We start from the raw sequence: 24587 nt of genomic DNA, 5'->3' as shown, positions 1-24587 counted from the left end.
AAACAGAGCGAAGGCCAAGGACACCGATCGACCGTCTCCCTGCTTGTGCCAGGCTGAGCAGTCCGTTAAATTAAGTACCCCAGGGAACTGTACTAGGGAGTCGGGACCCCCCCCCCCCCCCCCCCCCCCCCCAGTCTACACCAAATCTCTGTGCTGAAAACAGACGCGCTACACGCTCTCATAGATCTGTGTTCGCTGAATGTTGGCACCCCCCAGCGTAGAGACGCTGGGGTTCATGTGGTTAAAGCCCAGTTCTTAATCTCTGAATGAGGAATGCTGCACAGTGTGGGTGGGATGAATCCGTTACGCTATCTAATACAGTGTGAGTCCAGGAGGTCTTCTGCAACTGGATTTAACCTTTGGCACATCGGTACAACAGCAGCATAGCTGATGTCCTGCTGAAATGGGCATCATTTGAACAGGGCAAAGGATAAGGGATGACATGTCATGCAACCTATAGGTCTTGAGGTTGGATTCAAACCAGGGATGTTGTAATTGATGCACCAACTGGTTGAGCCACAGGTGTGTGTGATTTGATTTGATTTGATTACCTTATTACAGTCCCGCAGGGGAAATGACTGTTGTCTGCTTCACCCAGCTGATGGCTGCTCAGATGCTCATGGGGGTTAAGAAGGCATTTGTAGAATTGGCCTCAGTTCTTAATGGGTGAATTGCTAAGGGACACTTGGACACAGACTGGTGCTACGAGACCAACAGGTGAGCTTCTGATGAGCAGACATTTTAATTGACTACTACTACTACTTTGTTGTGATGAATAACACAAATGGCCAGTAAACAATGTTGAGCTTGTAGATCGGCTATTTCTGATCTATTCAAGTCATGCCCAAAACAAGGAGGACAGGTTGATGCTGTTTTGCAGCCAAATCAAGTTTTCACTGCATTAATGGACTTTGTGCCCCTGGGTGCCATGGAGACAGATCCAAAGGTGAAGACGCCTAGGCATTTTCACATTTTCTTGTCATTTTCCATGATTTACGGTTCTGCATTAGCGGCTTGTCAAGCCAAGTACTCTGCACTTGATGTCGAGCCGCACCACAGAACTCATCACCCGCACATGGCTGTTCACTGAAGCAGATCCTATTTACACTGGGCATCACTTTATCTCGCTGCCTTGGCTTCCTGACTATACATCCACATCCCAAGAGGAGCCGTGCTCTGTCATCGTGGTGAATTGAACGCACGCTATCAGAGGATCTCTCTCTCTGTCTCTCTGTGAAAACAAACGGCACCCCACCGCACATCATGCATGAACCTCAACCGTCTCCCATGAGGAACTAATTGTCCCATACAATATTCTAAATAATATTGCCTTTCCTGCTTTGTAAATACAGTAAAGGTCCTTGCAGACTGTTGTAAATACAGTAAAGGTCCTTGCAGACTCTTTGTAAATACAGTAAAGGTCCTTGCAGACTGTTGTAAATACAGTAAAGGTCCTTGCAGACTGTTGTAAATACAGTAAAGGTCCTTGCAGACTGTTGTAAATACAGTAAAGGTCCTTGCAGACTGTTGTAAATACAGTAAAGGTCCTTGCAGACTGTTGTAAATACAGTAAAGGTCCTTGCAGACTGGCAGACTTTTTCAGAAAAAAACGGCGGAAACACGCTGCTATAAATCCGAAAAACGCAGCAGTGTGCAGGGACCTTAAGAGTTAAATTTCCATTACTTCAGAACTTCAACTTCATTTTCTAACTGGTTGAGCCACTAGGGCAATTTTATAAATTAACCACTTCATTAAAACAATTGCCAAACTACAAGCTCATAACGCACCGCATCCAGACGTGTTGTGAGCTTTCAGATCTATGATCTCCTTCTAATGATGCCAAGTTCAACATGATTAAACCGATGTGCAGCCCCACATCACAGAAGATTTAAGTGAATGTATTTTTTTTAGTGCAAGCTACACATGCATGTTTCTAGCTATAGTCTTATATCTTTCTTTTTCTTTTAACAGGAAACGGCTTCGACGTCGTGGCCAATTTCGTGAAGCGGCATCAACATCTCAGGTGTGTCGTCAAGCAGCAGTACGGGGGTGTGTAACCTTTTGAGACTTCAATAAATCACTTTTGTCAGTTCACTGAATAAGAACCATCGCAGCAGATCACACTTACCCAGATTTCCCACAGAAAACGGCAAGTCATCTCTTGCGGTATGATTGTTGACGTTTCTTCCCCTCACTAGTTTTAATGCCCCTGTTCCTACCTGCTCTGGGTGTCGTTGGGAGCAGGCAGCCGTTAAGTGGTTCCCCAGAGAGGCTACTGGGAGTGGGAGAGAAAGACTGGAGGACTGTCTGTGGAGGGCCACCGAGAATCTATCGCTATGCCCCATCTAGTGGCTGTGACCCGTGGTCACCTTTTCATGGGACCAACATGGGCTACTTCCCGTCAGTAAAGTTAATATCTGTTCCCCGGGGACCTGGATGTTAAGGCTGTGGGCTGGGATGACGGCTTCACTCGGCAGCTCCATTACACATCAAATTAGAACTAGGCACCCAAAGGTCAAAGGTGGCAGCATTTAGAGGGCTGTGTGAGCCGTGCACTTTGTTCACTTAGAATTCTAATCGAATTCTAAAATGTGTTTTAAAAATCTCTAGAAGTTATGTGACGGAACAAAGAAATACAGAAATAATGTGTCCGAAATCTTCAGGAAGCTGGAAAATAACCACTTTCAACCTGGCATTCCTAATTTGGTCATGTCATTTCCAAACATTTCAGAACTAGCGAAGCTCCTATGAGCTTCCAATGCATCAGGTTTGTGAGCTGTGCAACGGCATCATACGACAAAGTATAAAACAGGCTTAAGTGGCTGAAAGGAATCTATAATAAGCCTTAAATTAGTTACAGCTGGATTAGTTGCAATGGATTAAACATTAAACTGGTTTTGTGCAAGAAAATCACAATTGCTATAAAATCTCAATCTGATAGGTTGCCAACTAGGCTACTTAACTCAAGTCTGTTTGAGGGGTTCATATGAGATCAGTTCATTTGGAGCCAGTGATTATTAGGCTGCGTTGTACGGTACCATAGTTTAATGTACTGTAAGAGTTATGCAGATAAAACCTCCAGATTGCTCCCTGAGAACCATTATTGATGTAATATTTCATGCTGTTCACGTGGCTCATAAAGACAGGCAATCATGTATAAACTGTCATTTTCTCTCGGGCTTGAGGCCTAGTAAATACTTTGAGCTTGTTGATGGCCTTACTAACCTCCACCACAATTCCCTATGTCTTGAGTTTGTCTCCGCGCCCAACGCGATCCCACATTATTTAACTAGCATGGTCTCCTCCATGTTGTTCTTCTGCCTGCTCCAGAGTTGCGTGTGTTTCCTGAACGCTATGTTGTGTGCGTAAGCTGTCCAGAGGATGCCTCAGCACACCATGGAAACCCGAGCCCGGCCGCGGTGAGTGCTGTTTATACTCCCCTATTTCCTCCTCCAGTCGCCTGGCAAAAAAACCCTGCACGGGTCTGTGTGTTATTATAGGGATGCGTTGCCAAAATTGTGCTCTCACTGTATATGGCCCTGTTGACATAAGGTGGCCCCAAGACCTGCCGGGGGCCGGGCTCCAGGTCTATAGCGATGGGAAAGAGAGGGGCTAGCATTTGTCCCAAAGCTGTAGGGTCACTCTCTCTAAAGAGAGGGGCTAGCATTTGTCCCAAAGCTGTAGGGTCACCCTCTCTAAAGAGAGGGGCTAGCATTTGTCCCAAAGCTGTAGGGTCACTCTCTCTAAAGAGAGGGGCTAGCATTTGTCCCAAAGCTGTAGGGTCACTCTCTCTAAAGAGAGGGGCTAGCATTTGTCCCAAAGCTGTAGGGTCACCCTCTCTAAAGAGAGGGGCTAGCATTTGTCCCAAAGCTGTAGGGTCACTCTCTCTAAAGAGAGGGGCTAGCATTTGTCCCAAAGCTGTAGGGTCACTCTCTCTAAAGAGAGGGGCTAGCATTTGTCCCAAAGCTGTAGGGTCACCCTCTCTTAAAGCTGTAGGGTCACCCTCTCCCAAAGCTGTAGGGTCACCCTCTCCCAAAGCTGTAGGGTCACCCTCTCTTACCCTGAGAGTAAAGCTGTAGGGTCACCCTCTCTTAAAGCTGTAGGGTCACCCTCTCCCAAAGCTGTAGGGTCACCCTCTCCCAAAGCTGTAGGGTCACCCTCTCTTACCCTGAGAGTAAAGCTGTAGGGTCACCCTCTCTTAAAGCTGTAGGGTCACCCTCTCTTAAAGCTGTAGGGTCACCCTCTCTTAAAGCTGTAGGGTCACCCTCTCTTAAAGCTGTAGGGTCACCCTCTCTTAAAGCTGTAGGGTCACCCTCTCTTAAAGCTGTAGGGTCACCCTCTCTTAAAGCTGTAGGGTCACCCTCTCTTAAAGCTGTAGGGTCACCCTCTCTTAAAGCTGTAGGGTCACCCTCTCTTAAAGCTGTAGGGTCACCCTCTCTTAAAGCTGTAGGGTCACCCTCTCTTAAAGCTGTAGGGTCACCCTCTCTTAAAGCTGTAGGGTCACCCTCTCCCAAAGCTGTAGGGTCACCCTCTCTTAAAGCTGTAGGGTCACCCTCTCTTAAAGCTGTAGGGTCACCCTCTCTTAAAGCTGTAGGGTCACCCTCTCCCAAAGCTGTAGGGTCACCCTCTCCCAAAGCTGTAGGGTCACCCTCTCCCAAAGCTGTAGGGTCACCCTCTCCCAAAGCTGTAGGGTCAACCTCTCTTACCCTGAGAGTAAAGCTGTAGGGTCACTCTCTCCCAAAGCTGTAGGGTCACCCTCTCTTACAATGGGAGTCTTTCACTGACACCAAGCTACTGCAGCTGAAACAAAAGCCCCTGCACGGTGAACCATTTAACTCTGAGAGTGTGCAAATCTAACCAAATGGACCCTCACAGTTATATTTGGTTAAACTTGTACACTCTCAGAGTTGAAATGAAAACCTTACCTTTCTTTTATTTCTTCTCCACAAAATTTAAGATGTTTCCAAATGCCTTTATTTATTTTTTATATTGCTGGTATATCACATTCAAGGCCCAATCAGTACAAAATGTAAACACAGGTAGCCCCACCGATTAAAAGAAACGATAAAAAAAACAAAGGAGACCTCAGGAGGAGTTTCTCAATGTGATCGGCTCACCTCTTTATAGAACAATATAGCCAACAGATCAAATTATTTTTTAAACGGTTTTCACTCTAATGGAGCTCTAATAGGTTTGTTTACATTTTGTTTACATGTATGTAACAGTTACAGTATGTACATTAATCATAGCACACTTTGAGGTGCTTGAAGATGCTGAAAATGGTGGCTTTCTCAAACACTAAAGAAGGAACTCGGAAACGACATCAGAGGCAAACAGGCCTATATCTTTATTGTACATAACCTCTCCACTCCAGACCAGAGCACCACTGCCCTAAACATGTAGTGCTGTTGTTAGAAGGAATAAACACAGAAGCACGTGCAGGAGGAAGTCGACTAAGAAAGGGGAGGGGCCAAACCGAGTTGATCCCACGAGTGTGGTTTGAGTAAAATGGTGACGCCCCCCCTCAGCTTGGGACGCCCCCTTCCAATTGCTTCACCCCCTAGTCATGCATCACATTCCAGGGGAATGGCTTTCCTCCGTGGTGGAAAATAGTGCTCGTGTTGGCACTGCCTAGTGTGTGTGTGTGGGGGTCCCTTTACGATTCTGTCCCCATCAGTACATAACTTGAATGGTGCTGAGCTCTAGCGGCCTCAGCGCTGTGTGTGTGTGTGTGTGGGTGGGTGTATGCGTGCATGCGTGCGTGCGTGCGTGCGTGCACACTCTGCGTAGTAACATGCCTATAGTGTAAATCGTTCATAACCTGACTGCCTGCCACTTTTTCAGAACTTACTGTTCTTGGTTTTGTTCAAAAGCCTGATTGCCTGCGGAGCCTGGAAGTAGCTGCTGCCTAGCATTTGGCTTGTGGATGCATGCAGAACTACTTGCCACGTGTGGTAGCATTGAAATCAGTCCATGGCTGGGGTGGCTAGACTCTTTGATAATCCTACGGGCTTTGCAGACACAACGGCCATCCCGAATGGATATTATCCGCTTGACCCTCTGCAGTGCTTTGCGGTTGAGGTCAGGCAGTGCAGTCCTCATGCCAGGCTGTGATACAGCTGGCAAGGATGCTCTTTGTGGTACCACTGTAGAAGGCCCATAAGACCATGGGCTCCATGCCAGACTTCATGGACTGCCACTCCCAATAGCAGCTTTTCAGTGCCTTCTATTCATATTTTTTATTCATAATTTTAATGCCAATAGAAAAATCCGTGATATACACACTATATCTCATTTTCACGGGGAAAGACTATAGTATTAGACACTCAGTCCTGATGGTCACGGTAACGTCACCATTATGCCGATTTTGACCGAATAGAGCGAATCTGGCGACGTCACTTCCGGTTTAACGAACAATAACATCCGGCAGTAGCTTTGAACTGTGCAGCACGGGTTGAGGAAAAACACCAGTTTGACATCGTATCAATGCGCACTGCGCAGCTACTGCTGTTGTCTTGCAACGTTCCCTTATCATTCACTAAACTCACCCCACACAGCCATCATTGTTTTTGTACTACTGAATTGTTTACGTAGGTTTTCACTCTCAAGTCTCGAACGGCGCTATTTTTGTCAACAGTGAGAAGCATGGACAGAGTGGCGCTGGCTGATGACGTATCAGCAACAATGGTGGACATTGTAAACCAAGTGGGAATACAAATTTGGGACTGAAGAGGGGGAGGAATTATACTAAGTAGGGCGATACTGATGACATCACGCATATGACCTAATAAGTTGAGCTGTTCCTGAGAGTAATTTCCATGAAAGCCCATTATGATGAGAGAGCCTGATTGTTCAAAATTGCGTATTTGTGGGGATAGAAAACACACAGGAGATGGGGAGCTCAAAAATGTAAAAGTTGAATTTCATGTTATAGAACCTTTAATTCAAATATCAGTTTGTATAAAATATGATTGCCTATCTACCACATGGACATGGGCTTTACAGGCTTACAGGTAGAAACTGCTTTAACAGACAGTTGAATAATGTTAAATATCTAAAACTACAATACATGTGCACAATTGCACATTTATTGCATATTTATTGTAATAAATGTGCACATTTTCTCCCCCCTAATGTTGGAGATACAGTTACATCCTCGCAGAGCGACACATCCTGCCAAGCCTGCTCAGCTGCGCATTTTTTGCTAGTCTGTCATATTTTTAAAATGCAAAGACAGGATGGTTGTAAAGCTTAAAGTTTAGAGAGCTTTTGGGAAGTCACAGCGTGATTATACCGAAATCATTGCTGCAAATTGCATGTCAGGGAAAACACCAGTATTGGCCTGTTGAAATGAAGAATGGAATTCTGACAGGCTCAACATCCGGTTTGGAAAAGCATGCCACTGCAGACATAAACAGTGTACAGTATGTTTTACGGTCTCGGTGCAGTGTCTTTATGTTCGACTGGCACAAGGTCTGCAGCATAGATCATTCATACTACCCTGTCAAAATTTATGAAATTGTGAACAGCATTCGTCTTCACTTTATAGTTCATTCTTGCCTGGGTTCACTGGGGAGACTTCAGCTGTGTGCAATCAGAAATCATGTGCCATGATTGATTGGACTCAGTCTGGGAATTCAGAGCTGTGTGGGTATTTCCCTTTAAGAGCCCATGCTGTGCACATCGTGTTGCACTTTTGCCCATGTCATAAGACCAAACACTGTGATTCTTGTCCTTTCACGTTTACAGGCGAACATCGTTCGTCCAGTCAGTGTTCAGTTCAACCTAATCAGTTCTCCCCAGAGCATGCTGGGAAATCGTGGTGGAGCCTCCTCACCTTGGCACTGACATCAAGCACAAGACATCTCTCCCATCACATCCCATGATCAGTGGCCCACTGTTTTTCTATGGGGGCTTTTTTGCTATTGTTTCCCCTTTGAAATGTCTCTGTACTCTGCACACGTTGGCTCCCAATGAAAGCGGCGATTGTAATATTTTTAGTGGAGCTGCGCAGTCGTCAGTGAAAAGTTCAGATTGTGTAACCAATTTTCCAGTTCAAGGAGGCATTGCTGTCGATTGCGTTCCTCTCCTCAGGATGTGGTTCTCTGGGCTCATACAGTACAAGCAGAGGGAATTGGAGGGTGGGAGTCCTGCGGTAGCATTCTCGCCAACCCAACCTTGAGAGTGGTTTTTAAGGGAAAGATACCAGACGGCAAGGCTGACATTTCTTTCACATGACAAAAACAATTATTTGTTTACCTCGTCACTCACTTCAAATTTGTCAGGGATTCTTTTTTTTGCCACACTGTAGCCAGGAAAGTTATAAATCAAAATTAAAAGGGAGATTTTTTCTTTTTTTTTGCAGAATGAGTCACAACCTATATAAAGGAATAATGTTGCCCTCCAAACGATAATGGGGCCATTGGAGTGTGTGAAATAGTCATATGTTTACGAGGGGGTCTTTCAGACCACAGACTTTGACAGCATGAGGCCGCTGGGCCTGAAAAATGCCACATGTTTCCCAGTACGCAGGGACGTTCTGAACTCTTTTGTTTAGTTTGAAAGTGTGCGATTTGCTGAACAAAGACTGCTTGACCACAGTGGAAATATAGACTCACTAAATTAGCACTTCTCCTGAGGTCAGGGGGTTATGTTGTGAGGGAACTAAAGTGACGTCATGATCGGGGGTTTTATGTCCAGTGTAAGCCAGCATCACACTCCCACACTCTGGTGTGCTGTATGTCTCTCAAGAAACGTGCACACTGATTAGTCATATCCTGAACCATGGGCTGAGGAAAAGAGCCTCAGTTACCTCCAATACTGTAGTGTAGCCAGCAACTGTTGCTCTGGTCGGGGCAAGGCTCTTTAAAAACCCAAGTCACACAATGGCTGTGACGTTTGCAACGGGACTGTGGGAATCACGAAACAAGAGAGACAAGTCCTCGCAAACCATGTGCCCTCGTCATGTTCGTCTTTATTTCCCCTGACATTTGAGGATTACAAGTCAGTTTATAAAGGCATGCTCCCATCGTGAGTCAGCACCAGCAACCGAGGGGAGGACAGTCAGGAAGGAGGAGCCAGAGAGAGGCTCAGACCGTACGGCCTGTTTGTTTTCTAGTCGGGGAGAGAGAGAGAGTGGGCAGTTGAGGTGAGTGGCCTGCTGCGCTGCAGAAGGTTGGATCAAAGGCAGAGCACAGATGTGTTTCCAGAGTCCCCCCGCCCCTCCCCCCTTTCTCCTGAGCTCTGGAAGGGCCCGTGTGTTTACTCATGACCTCAGCACGCCTCTGTTCTCCACAGCTCTCAACAAGCCAGCGGCAGCTCTCTCTGAGAAAAAGCACTCTGTGTGTCTGCTTATCTGCTCTCCACCCAGGCTGACCACGTTAGCTTGTCTGTTGTATGTACATTGTCGCTGTCGGGCAGAAAGTTTGTATCTCCATGTTTCATCTTTTTATGTTTTGTTTTTCTTCTTCATTTTTTTCTTCCATAAAGTGAATCCCCCGTGTTTATACTTTGTCGTATGACAGTGACCTGCAAAAGTAGCAAAGATAGCCTCGTCTGCCAGCTCACAAGGTGTCCTAGTGTGATGCTTTTTGAGCTTGTAGATCTGCTATTTTTGAACATTTTTGAAAACTTTGAATAATTCAATGACATGCCCAATACAAGGACGTGTTTGTGGGTTTTAGACATTTTTTAACCAGTGAAAAGTATTAACAAGAACTTGTGACTACATAACTACATGGTTTTGGATATACAAGGTTTACGCCGGACAGTAACGATAATATCATCGCTGTACATATTATGTATGACAGTGTGATTTATGCCCCCCTCCTCTTAACTCATGCAGTGTCAGAATGTTCTTTTGTTGATATGCAGGAAGTGATCCTGTGCTATCGTGCACGCCAGTCGTTCTCAAAGTGGGGTCCAGGGACCCCCAGGGGTCCTTGAGGGAGTTCCAGGGTGTACAAATGGAACCAAACGGACTGAATAGGTGCCCATAGCTTAAAGGGGTAGTTCACAATTTTGGAACTTAAAGGACAACTTTAGTATTTTTTCAACCAAGGTTCATGTTTTAGGTTGTTATTAGAGAAAGTAAAAGATGTGTGTTCATTTTTTTTCATTTGCTGCTTTCTTTCGTTTTAGGGATTTTAGCTGTTTTTGACAGGGGGGCATCAGTTTTGGTGAATGTAAATGAATCCAGAAAACTAGCGTCATTTGCATTGTTGACCTATTTCTAAAATATTAGGGCAGCTTTCGTTCAACTTTGAACCTTTGATCACATGGAACTACTTTTTGGGCGAATCATAGTTCTTTGTGATAGAGGGGTCAAAAATGAACCAAAGTTGCATGGTAGAAATATGTCAACAATACAAATGACGCTAGTTTTGTGACATAATTTACTTTTAATGCGTGGCCCCCTGTGCCCCCCACAAAATAACCGGAACTACTTAATATTTCACCAATCCAGAGCAGAACTCCCACCACAGGGCTCGGGCAATCAATTAATACAGTTGCAACCACTATATAAATGGTAGTTCATTGTATACAGCTTAAGTTTAAAATAAATCTGAACTATCCCTTTAATGCGTGTCAAACTGGGCGTCCTTGAAATGAAAGCGGTTTAGAATCACTGCTAGAGCCGTACAAATGGGGGTCCGTAGGCTGATAAATGTCCTTGACATTTGGGGGTCCTTGACATGACAAAGTTTGAGAACCAAATAACCAATGGTGTACTCCTTGTTGTACAAACAGGAGCGTGAGGTCAACAGTCGATGGCTTGTCTTGATGATCCATACAGATGTAATCAGGGCGGATCCAGAAACATTCTCATTGTAAGGGATTAAAAAAAAGCACTGTCCTTTTTATAGCTGTATATGCCCATGCTTGTTTGTTGACTTTGCTGCATTGAATATGTGGTTAGCTTAGACAAACGGGGCATGTTTCCTCTGTGAGAGCGAGTGGAGATGAAGGTGAATGTTTTGAGGGCAAGTGGAGACGGTGGAATTTGTATACTAGATTAGTTTCAAGATCATCTCCCGGGGAGGCAAAGCTACAATGGTCCCTGATGTTGATACTAGTGCTGTTGGCTCACGGTGCCAAATCCAGGATTTTGTGTACTCGGTCTTCGCATTAAAATGTCGTCCAAGGGTTATCCAGGGGAAAGAAAAGTTCCTTTTATTCAGATTCTTAAACTGAGAGCTATAAATGCGTATAAAATATAAGTCATTATGGTGTGACAACAGTGTAATGGCTATTCTCACAAGACAGCATCTCATCAATCTTGTACAGTACTGTATTTGTTAGGCAAGAAACCAGCACAGCAAGCAAATCCTAAATCAAACAAGATCGCTCCCAGTTTGGTCCTGTTCTGATGACAAACTGTAATTGATTGCAGCTTTGGCAGCTGTATAGACCTGTGTTTATGTGTCTACTGGCTTTTCTATGATATTGCTATTGCACACGCATGCGTATGGTATGAGAATAACCTGTTTTATCACATACACAAACCTTTCTTTTTCCCTGTTGGGGAGTGATAAAAGGACAGAGATAACTGAAATCGGTCCTAGGGCTGATAACTGTTATCCTCCCTGGGGATGATACGACTAGCTGACCAAGCAAGCTAAAGTGCCACTGACACATGGCTATCACGGTTGGCCAAATACTATTTTCTCATTGTCTTTGTGACTAAATAATGCTATTAGTTAAGTTATAAACAAATAATCATCTGGGCATTGCTTAGGTGTTGGTAATCAGTGCAAGCTAAAGCTTTATCAAGTGCCAACGAGAGCAACCTCGCCGTGGCATCCGGCTGTCTAACATGTTTGCTAGCGGCAAAGAAATCAAAACCGCCATCTTGGACAGTTCACAGAAGTGTTGTGTTGTACTGTATACTACCAACCAAGGGCGAGGCACACCAGTAGCACCTTTCATGACATGTTCTCTGTCAACTCCCTCCCCACACTGTCGGTGGTACTACCATTTGGTTCACTCTGCTCTCTGGTACAAAGCTTGCAACAAGTCAGCGGCAGCTCTGTCCCAGGACTCTGCTTATCTGCTCCCCACCCAGACGGACCATGTTCTTGTCTGTTATGACAAGCATATGATTATGATATGCACCTGTGTACCCGGCCTCCATACCCGAGTACTTGTACAGTACAGTACCAAGCAGGAGGGAGGTCAACAGTTGTGGACAGTGGCTTGTCTTGTAGAGTTGTCCCGATACTGGTATCTGTTACTCGGGCCGATACCACCCTCAAGTACTCGTACTCGGTACTCTGACCCGAGTACCAAAACATCCAATTGACACTAGGCTGAAATAATACAACGGCAGTAATTCTGCCCCAACACTGCAGCAAATTGCCAAAAACAGCCGATCTACAAGCATAAATGACAATTGACAAGTGTATGCATGACAATGAAATTAAATTGTGGAAAAAGGGGGAAAAATAAGTGGTTACTCAACGAAAATAAAAAGTACTCATATCGGTACTCGGTATCGGCGAGTACTACAATTTAAATACTTGTACTTAAAAAAATTGCATCAGGACAACTCTTGATCCATACACATGTAATCTGGGTGGATCCAGAAACGTTCTCATTGTAATGGATAGCTGTATAAACCCATGCTTGTTTGTTGACCTTGCTGCACTGAAGATGTGGTTAGCTTAAATCTCCACACTGTTGAAATCCCAGTAGGACTACCATTTCAGTTGCTGGGGCTGATTCTCGTTGACGGCAATGTATCTTATCTAGGCCTATTTAAACGTAACTATTCTGTGCTACCTCATACCATACATTTTAAAAGAATGTCTTCCCTACATATTGAAAGGCAAACAGTCACGCAATCAGATAAAGTGAATTATGAATTATATATATATTTTCTAAAGGTTGCGCTGAAACACACTGCAAGGACTGTAACTGACAGTCTGCTGATGGTGGACTTGTATGTTCTATTCTGTGGCTGAATGAGAGGAAATTACTCCATGCAGGAGGTAAGCTGTATTCATAATCCATATAGAAAACCGGAATCAAACATTATGGGAAGACAAAAACCAATCTGAGCATGTTCACACATTGAGACTAAATTATGTGTACTTGTAACTGCCACTGGCGTTTTGTTGATGTCAATATTGTGCCCTGTAAGCCCTCTGTTTTATAGGATTGCTGTTAACTTCCGTTCCGCTTCTCATGTTCCGCTTTGCAGGCCGAACAGCCAAACAGTGCTTTCTCCTCAACGACTACGCCCACTGCCAATTCAACATGCTTAGTCAGGTGAACAGCGACCAATAATGGCCGATTAATGCCATCGGTACATGCAGGGATCCAGGCAGTTGCACTCGAGGACGGTTTTTCAGCCGATGTCAGCTTGTTGTGTCAAAGCTTTAACACATGTAGGCAGCTTGTGTCTTGTTTATGGGACAGGTTGTGCAAAAAAACTAAAGGTATTTAATTACTGCATGTGTTACTTCCCTAAAAAAAGACCCGGTTAAGGAGTCACTCAAGGACAACACCATTAAACAAATGGATCTTTTGGTTTTAGTTTAATTTACTTTTACCAGTCATGTGCAAGTGTGCAATAAATAATCCTTCATGGCCTAGAGGGTGAGCAATATTGCCACTACTGGTACAAAGTGTAAAGTGTGCATCGCCTGTGATGACTGAATGACACCAGTATCCATATGCTCACCATACAGAATACAGATATGGAAGTGATGATACTCCTCACTCTCCCACCGCTGCTCTCTCAACTTGAATTTCACTGCATTTTTTAACTATTGAGTGGGTGGGGAGGAAACAAAGCTGGGGGGGTTCATCACACTTTAAACAGGCCTTCACAACATGGGCTCTTTTGAAAGGATACATCATAAGCCAATCGTACCTACTAGTTACAAAACAGGATGTACCTGTTTTGTTCAGGTTACATGATTTTTGACAACCTAGAAACTAGAAAGATAGCTTTGTGTGTCTTAAATATCAAACCTTTCACACAAAATATGAACTGACTGCACAACAAACAAAGTTGACAAACCTACCAAAACTCACTTTGAAGAAGAAGCTGAAGAAAAGAAACTCAGGAAGTTAAAATTAAATAAACGATTCACATAACCAGATAACCAGTAAGAGTCGCCGGATTTGCTGCGCAGTCTTGTCAGGATATCATACCAAGGCACCATCTGATGTCTCTCTTAAATATCGCTGAATCAAGGAACCTAATCAGGATGTATCCTTTGCTTTCTCTACTGTAATAAGACAGTCCTAAAAATACTACCTCCCTACTTAGCTTCCTTGACAGAGCCAAACTCTTGCCATCTCTGATCCTATCTTATCTTGTGCACAGACGAACCACTTTACCACCGTACTTTGTTCAATCTCAGCTAACTATCCTTTTGAAGTTTGTGTCCAGCCTCAGCAGGGTAATCGGGGCACACTATAGGAATAGGTCATTGTATCCTTTAAAGCCATTAGATTTATTGTCCCTCCTCTCTCTTTCGCCCGCTTATCTTTATAATCTCACTTCCAGATGTGCAGTCTGTTGCAGCTCCTGTGGCAGTGGTGTTTGTTTGGAGGCAGTAGTGGAAAGTAACCACGTACATTTACTCAAGTACTTAAGCACCGATTTAGCAGGAACATTTCTTTTACAACATTTCTTTTACAACGTTTCGGTACCTCCGGACCTTCCTCAGGTCTGAGGAAGGTCTGCAGGGACCGAAACGTTGCTTCATTAAATAAGACAATACTCATGTACCGAGCAAATACACAGTGTGCGGGTGTACCTTACTGCTTTCATTGATGTCCACTGGCCTACGCACCTGTGCATACGCTTAATTTATAGGTGTGCGAAAGTTTTCTCCTACCTTTCATGACATGAAATGCAGCTCAAAGTGCTTTACAGAGCAATGGAGAAAGAAAGAAAAGAAAAGCAAGGCATAAACATTAATAAATAATAGCAGTAATGCAATATAGTGAGGACATGAATAACAAAAAAATCACACCCGTGTGAACTGAGTGGTGCAACCCCCTGCCCCCCCCTCTCTCTCTCTCTCTCTCTCTCTCTCTCTCTCAATTATTTTAAAATCAATCCTAAAAACAACCGGAAACAAGTGCAGTGGAGCTAAAACCGGAGTAATATGTTCTCTCATCCTAGTTTTAGTTATAACTCTGACTGCTGCATTTTGGATGAGAAAAAGAGGTTGCGCATCAGCAATGGCTTTCAGTGGAGTGCCAAACCCAAATCAAGTATACATCAAAAAATAGGAATTAAAAATTCCAATAAGGTAGCACATCCAAAAATTAAACAAGCGGGGGACAAGGTACTCACATTTCCATTTCTTTATTGGCACACACCAAAAAGTAACGCTAACGCGTTTCGGCTATGCAGCCTTCATCAGAGCATTCACATCAAGTGAATTCAAGTCAATTTATACAAAAGGGTCAGAGTGCTGCATTTTGGACAAGTTGTAATCTGTCAGTTGTTTTCTTAGCCAGTCCAGAATAAAGTGCATTGCAGTAATCAAGCCAAGAAAAAACAAAGGTGTGGATTAGCGTTTTTGCATCGTCCAATGACAAATAGGCTCTGATTCGTTCAATATTTCTAAGGTAAAAAAAGGCAATCTTGGTAACATGATTAATGTGTGAATTAAAATTAAATTAAAAATCAATAATGACCCCCAAGTTCTTTACTCTACTGTTACTTTCTACAGTCAGGTTGCCAAGTCTGCTTATTATTGATTATTTCTGATCACTAGAACCGATTATGAGAACTTGTGTCTTAAACTCATTTAGCTTGAGAAAGTTCTCACTCATCCAGCATTTGATGCTAGACAGACTTCCTGAAAAGAAACGGTTTTGTACAAAAAAATAAGGTTTGTGCCCGATAGTGACGATATGCAATCTGTCACATGCTATCTTTCCAGTATATCTAGTAACAGATTAAATGGCTGCTGTATCTCCATCAAAATAACCGATTTGCTCGTCCACATTTGACGTAAATTCTCCATTCCTTGTCAATGGGTTTGTGTAAGACGCAAATCTACACTAATAGCTGAATTTAGGAGCCCTCAAAAATGTAATAATTCAAAGGAAATGAGGGTGCTGTTTTTCCTTTATTCTTTTAGATGGGTTCTCAGATTGTAGTGAGTACATATATTTACATATAATTTTCGATGGCAACACTTTTGTACTTTTGTGACAATTTGAATACAGAACTTTTAATTTTAGCAGAGTATTTCTACATTGTGATATTGCTACTTTTACCAAAAAAAAAAAGAAAGAAAAAAAAACGTCTTCCAACCACCACTGTTTGGAGGCCGGGCTCCGGAGCCGGGGAGGCTAATGTTAGTCTACTCAACATGTTGCATCACGAGAGCTGTTTTGCAGCTCTGTGTGGGGGCGAGCAGACTGGCTGGCGTTGGGGTGGGGGGAGTTTAAATCCCTGTTGCTGAGGGAGAGGTGGTGGGGGTGGCTAGAGGTTTTTATTTACCACCATCGCCCCCAATCACCCCCCACCCGTCATGGACACTCTCCAGCCATTGGCGGTTTCATCACTGCGTACAAGATTAGCCCACCCCAGTTCCCACACACTACTTACCGTGTAATCCACATAACTTGTTATAATTACTTGTAAACCATGTCGCCCTCTCTCTCTCCTTCCCTATCTCGCTCTGACATCTTTTTGCATTCCCCCATCCAGTAAAGTTACTCTCTCTCTCTCTCTCTCTCTCTCTAACCCTCCTCCTTCCCATCTTTTTCCTCTTTCCTCTGTATCTCTCCATTCATTTTTGCTTTGGTCCCCTCCACGTCTTGCTCTGATGTTGTGCCTACAGGAACAGAAAGACATCACATCGCCACAACCAAACTTTCCCCCGAGGAAACCTCCCATTAGCTGCTGCCTGTTGGCTTTTCTTTCAAGTTCATGTTCAAAGAGTTTCTTTTTTATTCATATTAAACAGTCGAGAATACATATCAAGGCATTACAATGCAAATGATCACACCCACATCTTTCTCAGAATTGTTGTTTGTGTGTGCGCGCGCCCGCGCTCGTGCACGCATGTGTGGCTGTGCAATTTGCTTGTGTGTGTGAATGTGTTTGTGTGTGAGAAACCCCAGCAACCCATGGTTATGGGTACGAAGGAGCACAGAGACAGATCCCCAGCCCACACTCTGACATGACTCCATCTCTCCACACAAAGGGCAGCTTGTGGAGAACTTCCTGTGTGTGGATTCTTGTGTTTGTGGGCATGTTGAAGAGACTGCTGAGGTCAGGGGATGTGACTTGGAGGGGGAACCTCCTCTTTTGTCTGTCTGTCTCACTCTCTTTCTTTCCTGAATATCTTCTCCCATGTGTGTGTGTTTTTTTTCTCTTCTCTCTCATTCTTTAGTGTCTTGTCACGTTGCTTGTCTTCTCTTAAGCTTAATTTATGCTCCATCTGACTTTCTTTTCGGCAAGCGGTACCGTTGTACTATGAAGTATATAAATTAGGCTTTAGTGCAGAGTTTGGGCCTCTGGCTGCCCCCCCCCCCCATCCAACCATTGTGAAATGGCTTAAAATGGTGGGCGATAGCCCCTTCCCTCCTATGTCCAGCTTTTGGTGTATGTGCTAACACAAACTTTGTCCTACACAAACATTAAATTGCCATTGACAATAAATGGACAATTTTGAGTGTTTGTGTAAACACAAACATTGAAGACGAAGGTGAGGATGCAAATTCTGATTGGCCTGGACTGAGATGATTGATGACGTACGATGATAAGATCGTATCTCACTTCCCACGGTTGTGATTCTTTTTTCCTCCATTGAAATGGTTAAACTGGCACAACATTCTTATGCATTGAATTTGAATATACATTTTAAAACAATCATTTATATATTTTTAATCTGCCCCCAATTCATGTCCCCCCCTCCCCCCAGGTGTCTTCATGGATTAAAGTACTCAGTCACCACCATTGATTTAAGTCGATATAGAAGCCGGCATGTCTTCTATGGAAGTATTTTGTGCAGCGAAAATAGCCTATTATCTACAAGCTTCGGCTGTTTTCATGTTTTTTTAAGCATTTGTAGTGGTCAAAATAGCAACACATTCTGAAGCATTTTCCATAAAATCTTAATACTCTTGGATATTCCATACTTTAGTATAAAAGCATAGGTTTAAAACCTCAGCCTATGTCTATGACTTCTGCACCTGGTTGGCAGTACATGTAGTAGGACTACAGCAGGAACAGGAAGGGGGGTTGGGGGCTTTTCATATTTGTTTTACAGATCTGAGATTATAGGATTTAGCCATGCAAACATTATCAGTCGTGAGAATTTATTTTGCTTTAGTCCATCATGTGTCTTTCTGAAGCCATCATCCTGTTTACTATGCCATGTTGACACTGAGTGGTACCGAGGCCACTATGCAGCACCGTGGTCTTTACACTTAACCACTGCTTTTTTATGTATGTACGGTCTTATAGGGGGTTTTATGCTCTTTGATATTGTTTTATTGTCTTGACGTTATTCTGTTATGTCCACCTTTGAGGGTTTGTGTAAACACAAACATTGTCCCAACACAAACCTTAAATGCCATTGATTATTAATGGCCAGCTTTGAGCGTTTGTGTAAACACAAACATTGAAGTGATTGTGATTGGCCGGAATGAGATGATGTATGATGATGAGAGCGTCCCGGGTGATTGCTTGATTGATGATATTTTACTGGGTTTTTTTCTTGTTTTTCTGCCAGGTAAAGCACTTTGTGCTGCATTCTTGTGTCATGAAAGGCGCTATACAAATATTATTCTTAATATTATAATGTCCCTGGTCCCTGGAAAGAAACTATCGTGTGTGCTTGCTGTGGATTCAAAATGTGTTTTTTCTTTAGTTTTTTTTTACCAACAAATCAGACTTCAGATTTATTATCCCACACAGGGAAATTAACTTAACTCCAGTGCTCTAGTTGCACAAGCACCATAAAATCTACGATATACAAAGTAAGACTACAGCAATCGACACATGAAATGACATTGAGACGGTGCAAAGCAATCAAATTAAAACGGTTAATCAGTTAATAATAAAAGTTTATATAAAGTGGAAATGTGCAAGTGACCTTTTTAAAAGCATATTGATTTGATTTTAAACTTTTGTTTGCGCAATAATAGGCTGAAGACAGGTTGTCTGCCAACCAGTCTCTACCTGACAGAGTAAACGGTCTTCCCAGCCAGAACCAAAGATGTACTCTCATTTAGCTGTTGGCTGGTATTAATTTCCCACCCTGGTAGAGAGCTTAAGTAACAGCTGTCTTTGTAAACTGTTGGTTTTGGCTCATTTTATTAGAATGTTGTTAATCTTAGAGGACCATACCGGCATCAATACCGTAATTTGCTCCGTCTATGGTCGACTGTGTATGGCATGCCATTGTCTATTCACAGTTTCGTCCATAAACATACAGTAGATGCCAATGATTCCCCCCCACGTTTCTTTAAGATGATAATGAACATACCTGAATAATTGTGTCAATGTTGGCTCTTGTAAATTAATTCGATTACATTGATTCTGTAACTGACCAAAAATCAAGATGCCACAAAGTTCCCCTTGTCGGATCTTATGTTAGTTTCAAATCTGCAAGTTGATTTTCATACCGTACTGGAATGAATGGAATCCAACACCTTCCTCATAAATCAAACAAACTATATGCTTTGGAAAATGTTCGTCAGTAAGTATAGTTGTAGTCAATAGACTAAACATGAAAGACCACCGGTATGGTCATTTATACACTGGCCATTCTTGTGAAACTAGTCTGACTAGGCAACCATCCCTAAACCAAAGCCACTTTCTTGATGCAATTAGTTTTGTTTAGATTGACAGGCTCTCAACCTTTAAGTTCTGCTCAATTTCCCCCAGCCTGGCTTGTCCTCTCATAAGTCCATGGTCTGTTCTGGTGCAGCCAAGGAAGGGACCCACAATTAACCTTCATTAGTGGCCCGTTGAAGGCACACGTTGGTGACATCCAATCTCTTTCTCTGCCCTCGTTCTGCCTCAGAGAGTTTCTTGCCCATCACTGATATTGAAAGGGAGGACTTCAAAGTATGTGTGTATATTGAACTTTTAACCCTTATTTAACCGAGCAAGTTGACTAATAACACTGTTATTTACAATGGCTGAGGTGAATAGACACATCCTTAAAGTAGTAGCTCAATAATTAATGAAACAAGTTCCGACCACTAAGCCGACAGTTGCCTGACAGGCTGCAAACAATATGGATGTGGAAAGAAGATTCATTCTACTCTGCCTCAACAACTAATGAAGGTACGACCCTTGAGCAAGGGAGTACAAGAGAGAAAAAAAACAGACAAACATCCAAGACTGTGGCTTCCCAGGCAAGGGTGTGACTGTTCAACTCAGCTATTGTAAATAACGGGAGAGTCTTTTTTGATGAGCCTGGGAGTCGATGGTCGCTGAGGGAGCGCTTGTTTTACAGGTTAGGTTTAGGCATAGTTTTCGTGAGGTTAGGCATAGTTTTTTTTATTATTATTTTTTTGTTGCTTTTTCTGCCTTCTGCCGAATGGCAGAGATCTCCGTGGGTGGGGCCGCCTCGGGGGAAACTCGACAAAGGGGTCCAGACTCACTGCTCTGCCCTGCCATGTGACTTCTCAGAGTCTGTGCTGCTGGAGGGTGCTCGTTCTTCATCCTGGGTCGGGCCGCTGTCCAGATGGTGGATACCTGTCCCCGGTCCCCTCGGAGCTTGGGGTCCTCTCCGTGGGTGTGGCCCCCTCTATTTCGGCGGCATTTTACATCAGTGTATGGCAAATAGACAGTGTTTATTTTACGTCATGCTGATGTACGGTGATACATGGGTGTAATTTATTTATTTATATACAACAAATAGTGAAAATATAATTTCTACAACCTCACAACACATCACAATCGTGAAAATCGGAAAAGGTTAGTACTCCCTCTGTCCCCACTGCAGCCAGTATTGCCAAGTACGCTTATATGCAACTTTGGGCATGTTTTTCTGCAAAGTTGCTTGTAAATATTGGTAAGCGGGTTGAGGTTTTTGGGGCTTGTTTCTAAAGAGTAATTGCTTATTTGGGCTTGTTCCTAATGTTGTTTATGTTCTTGGTTCTCTTACTTTTTCATGTCGAGGACCGCAAAATTAATGTTTTTGTCCACAGAGCCCCATCTGAAAATATCTTGTGCCAGGGACACCCTTAGTATTTATGATTCAACAATATTCCAAATATTTCTTTTCAAGATGACAAAAGCAGTTGTGAGCTTTTAACTGTTCATAATGAACGATATTCTGCATAAGTTTACATCCATGACTTACAAACATATTATACACATAAACCTAACCTAGATTATGCACGCACGCACACACACCTCATTTTGCTGGGGACCCCCTGTGTGTAGTCATGTGGCTTGTGGCCCAGTTGCTTCTTTTGGGCTCGTTTTAATTTGACCCTATAGTAACAAAGAGACCTTGAACTTTGAAACCCTGAACCGTGTGTGTGTGTGTGTGTGTGTGTGTGTGTGTGTGTGTGTGTGTGTGTGTGTGTGTGTGTGTGTGCAAATGTTTTCACCTATAATGCCATGCCTACTGTAAAATGTAAAAATAGGAACAGGGCATGGCCTGCTATGAATTATTGCTTGAATTTATTACCCCCTGTCTCCTTAAGTCATCTATCCTCTAAACGTTATGTTATGTTTTCCCTTGCCTTGTTTTAGCGCAGCACTCCTGCAGTGAAGGTTCCATACATCTTCCTATTAATTAACCTTCTTAAATCGCTGTTTTAACTTGTCAACATGGTTTCACAGCTTAGCAATTCTGCCTCAGGCTGCAAGTATCAGTCCACGCCTCAGAGTGGAGACTATGAAATGCACATCATAGTGTAACGGTCTGGTGATTATTTTCACAGCGGCTTTGAAGCGTTTTTGCTTTTCTTTTTTTCCCTTCTTCTCCCCCCCCCCCCCCCCCCCTACACAGTATTAGTCATGTGAAGGTTTAATGCTTTGTGCCAGCTGGGGTGTTACTAAGTGTCTCTTTAGCCATGATAGCAAACATACAGTAATGTGCTATAGTCATAGTTCAATAGCTGTAAATATGCAGACAGGACTGAGACAGCCTTAATCAGCAAGAGTACAATCCAAGCCAGAGCTCTGTATGAAATGCATTGGAATGAAAAGAGGACGCGTTTATTTAAACTCGACTGCATAGTGCATACCACATTTTATATCTGATTGTGCTAATTTATGTGTTGGTGTCATCCAGTATTTGCAGTCCAGCAGGTTATTACATTTTAGTGGATATAATCTGCCTCTCTGTTGTGTGTGATGATGACAACTGTCTGTTGGTGAGCCAAACCTTTCCAGGGGAAGCCAGGGATAATATTTTTTGTTTACACTGATTCTGTGTTTATCCTCTCTAGACCGAGTTGAATGAACAAAGCAGATCGGAATATTTTTCCAGAACGGGAGAAACCCAAGAGCTGTTGAACAGCACCACGAAAACAAAGAGAAGTGCGCTTCAAAAGATGTACGTATGATCTAATGCAGAACTTTTCCAACCCCGCCAGTCAGAGAGGATGCTCATGTATCTGTTCATGCCCTACTATCCTGTCAACCCCCCCCCCCCCTTTTTTTTCAGAGCCAAAAAAGCCAGTGTCCAGCAAGAGCTCACTGGTTCCAGTCTAAGACAGCAAGACTGTTTAAACCAAAGAGACCAGAGACAGAAGCTCAGCTCTGGAGAGGAATTCACATGCCCTGGAGAGATCATCTCCAGCTCCCGAAACCCAGATCCCCTTCCCGGAGAGTTGGTGCCCCTCCCAGTGCGTCAGGCCACGTCGCCATGTTTGCCTCGGTCCACAGCCCAGGTTGACACGGGGGATCCCGGCCTGACCCCCGCCGGCCTGACCCCCGCCGGCCTGACCCCCGCCGCCCAGCAAGCTGGGAACGGGCTTCCAGGCTCCGTGAACCTCAGTCAGGCCTCGGCGGTTTCCCCTCGGCGCAAACCCAGTCAGGGAACCAGTGAGAGTGAGAGGTGCAAGCCCAGTATTGCCGGGGAAGACCCTCGTCCTCCGAGGGCCAAGAGGGCGTGTCTTGGACGACTTCCGATCTCCACCGCCAGTGAGCTCACGGTGCAAGCGCACGCTCTCGAATCCTCCTCCTCGGCGCAAACATCCAAGCATGACCCTCTTCCTTCGCCACCTCTTCCTCTGGTCAAAGCCGAAGCCAAGGCACAGTCCAAGGCTTTCCCAGTCTCCGAGTGCAACGAAACCACACTGGAAGTGGAGCTGCTTACTCCAGGGAAACGGGCCCAGAGGCTCCCCCTCACAAGCAATAACACGGAGCAGACAAACCAAAACAGGCTGGCCGCAAGTCTGAGGGGCCTATCTGTCAAGCCTGCATCCTCAGCCTCTATTAGTTCCAGATCCACAGGCAGAGAGGAGGGGAGTGAAAATGTGCCCAGAACCTCTAGATTACGACGGCTGAAGAGGTCCTGAGGGGGAGAGACGAGCTAACAGTAAAGATGCCTGACGCCATGGAGATAGAGATGATATTGTGTCAGGCTAGATGTTTACCCGGTGCAGTCTCCTCCACAGAATTGCATTTCCAGCTAAGCGTACACTGGTACACACTTATCCACACTTCACTGCAATCTCTCTTCCTCCAACACACTGTATAATACAACGCGTGCACTACACACACACACACACACACACACACACACACACACACACACACACACACGTCATGCACAGATCAAATGCTTAACATATTGTGTCAATTGATACATGAGTGCTTCAGTTATGCTTTGTCAAATAGTTGAAACAGATTTTTGCCTCCACCCATAAGTAGTGGTGGTCAAGAGAGGCTCGCAAATGTAAGTCAAAAACCTTTAATTGGAGTTTAGATTTGGTTTTGTGTTAAAGATTGGGGATTTCAGACAGGCAGGAGCCATGCAGTACGTCATGGCTTTTAGCCTGAAACACTGGCTCCTACGGGTCTGAACACAGTCCAGTTTCCCTGCTGAAGCTCTAGCGTGTGATTGATTCCCGTTTCCAGATTTACTTCATCACCCGGCTTTGTTTTTTTAAGTCACGTCGAAGCCTTTTTTTAATATATATATATATATTTTGTGGTCAACATACGGTATGTACTGTATATGCTCGACACTTTTGTCAAGTACAGCTTCTTGAGAAAGCAGAGCTTATCTCTAAAAAGGGAGTGTGTTATACAACTCCTTCATAGCATTAAACTGACAGGATCTGTGTAGGTAGTGCAACTGTGTGTTGAAATACGCATGGTTCTGTCTGTGTGGTCGCCTTTGGCTTTTCTCTAGTGAGTGTCAGAGGAGGCTGAGGTGAAACTGCTATTGTAGACCCCCACGCACACACACACACACACACAGACACCATAGATGCATAGAGGGAGGCCAGGGGGCACTTTTTACTGAGTAAATCTGGTGCCCCTATTTCCACTGACCCAAGGCCATGCAGAAAGAGCATGCAGTCCCATAGGGGCCAACAGAGGCTTTGTGCCCCTATTTAAGACCCATGATGTCTCATAAAGATGCCTGTACATGTTTCTTTTAATCTATCATTTTTTATG

General features: G+C 43.9%; 1 protein-coding gene across 1 annotated transcript in view; it reads left to right on the top strand.

The window, feature by feature from the left end:
- The window catches only part of slx4ip (SLX4 interacting protein), a 53766-nt gene extending 29720 nt beyond the window's left edge, over positions 1–24046 (top strand). The window contains exons 5-8 of the mRNA XM_080782624.1: positions 1973–2050; positions 3332–3420; positions 22406–22512; positions 22624–24046. Of these exons, the coding sequence (XP_080638750.1) occupies positions 1973–2050; positions 3332–3420; positions 22406–22512; positions 22624–23479 (1130 nt within the window). The 3' untranslated portion in view covers positions 23480–24046. The remainder of the gene's footprint in view (positions 1–1972; positions 2051–3331; positions 3421–22405; positions 22513–22623) is intronic.
- The last annotated feature ends 541 nt before the right edge of the window (positions 24047–24587 follow it).

Source organism: Protomyctophum bolini (assembly GCF_963924005.1).
Source record: "Protomyctophum bolini genome assembly, chromosome: 14".
Lineage (NCBI taxonomy): Eukaryota > Metazoa > Chordata > Actinopteri > Myctophiformes > Myctophidae > Protomyctophum > Protomyctophum bolini.
Note: the sequence above shows the minus strand (reverse complement) of the source record. Positions and strands in the feature narration are given on the sequence as shown.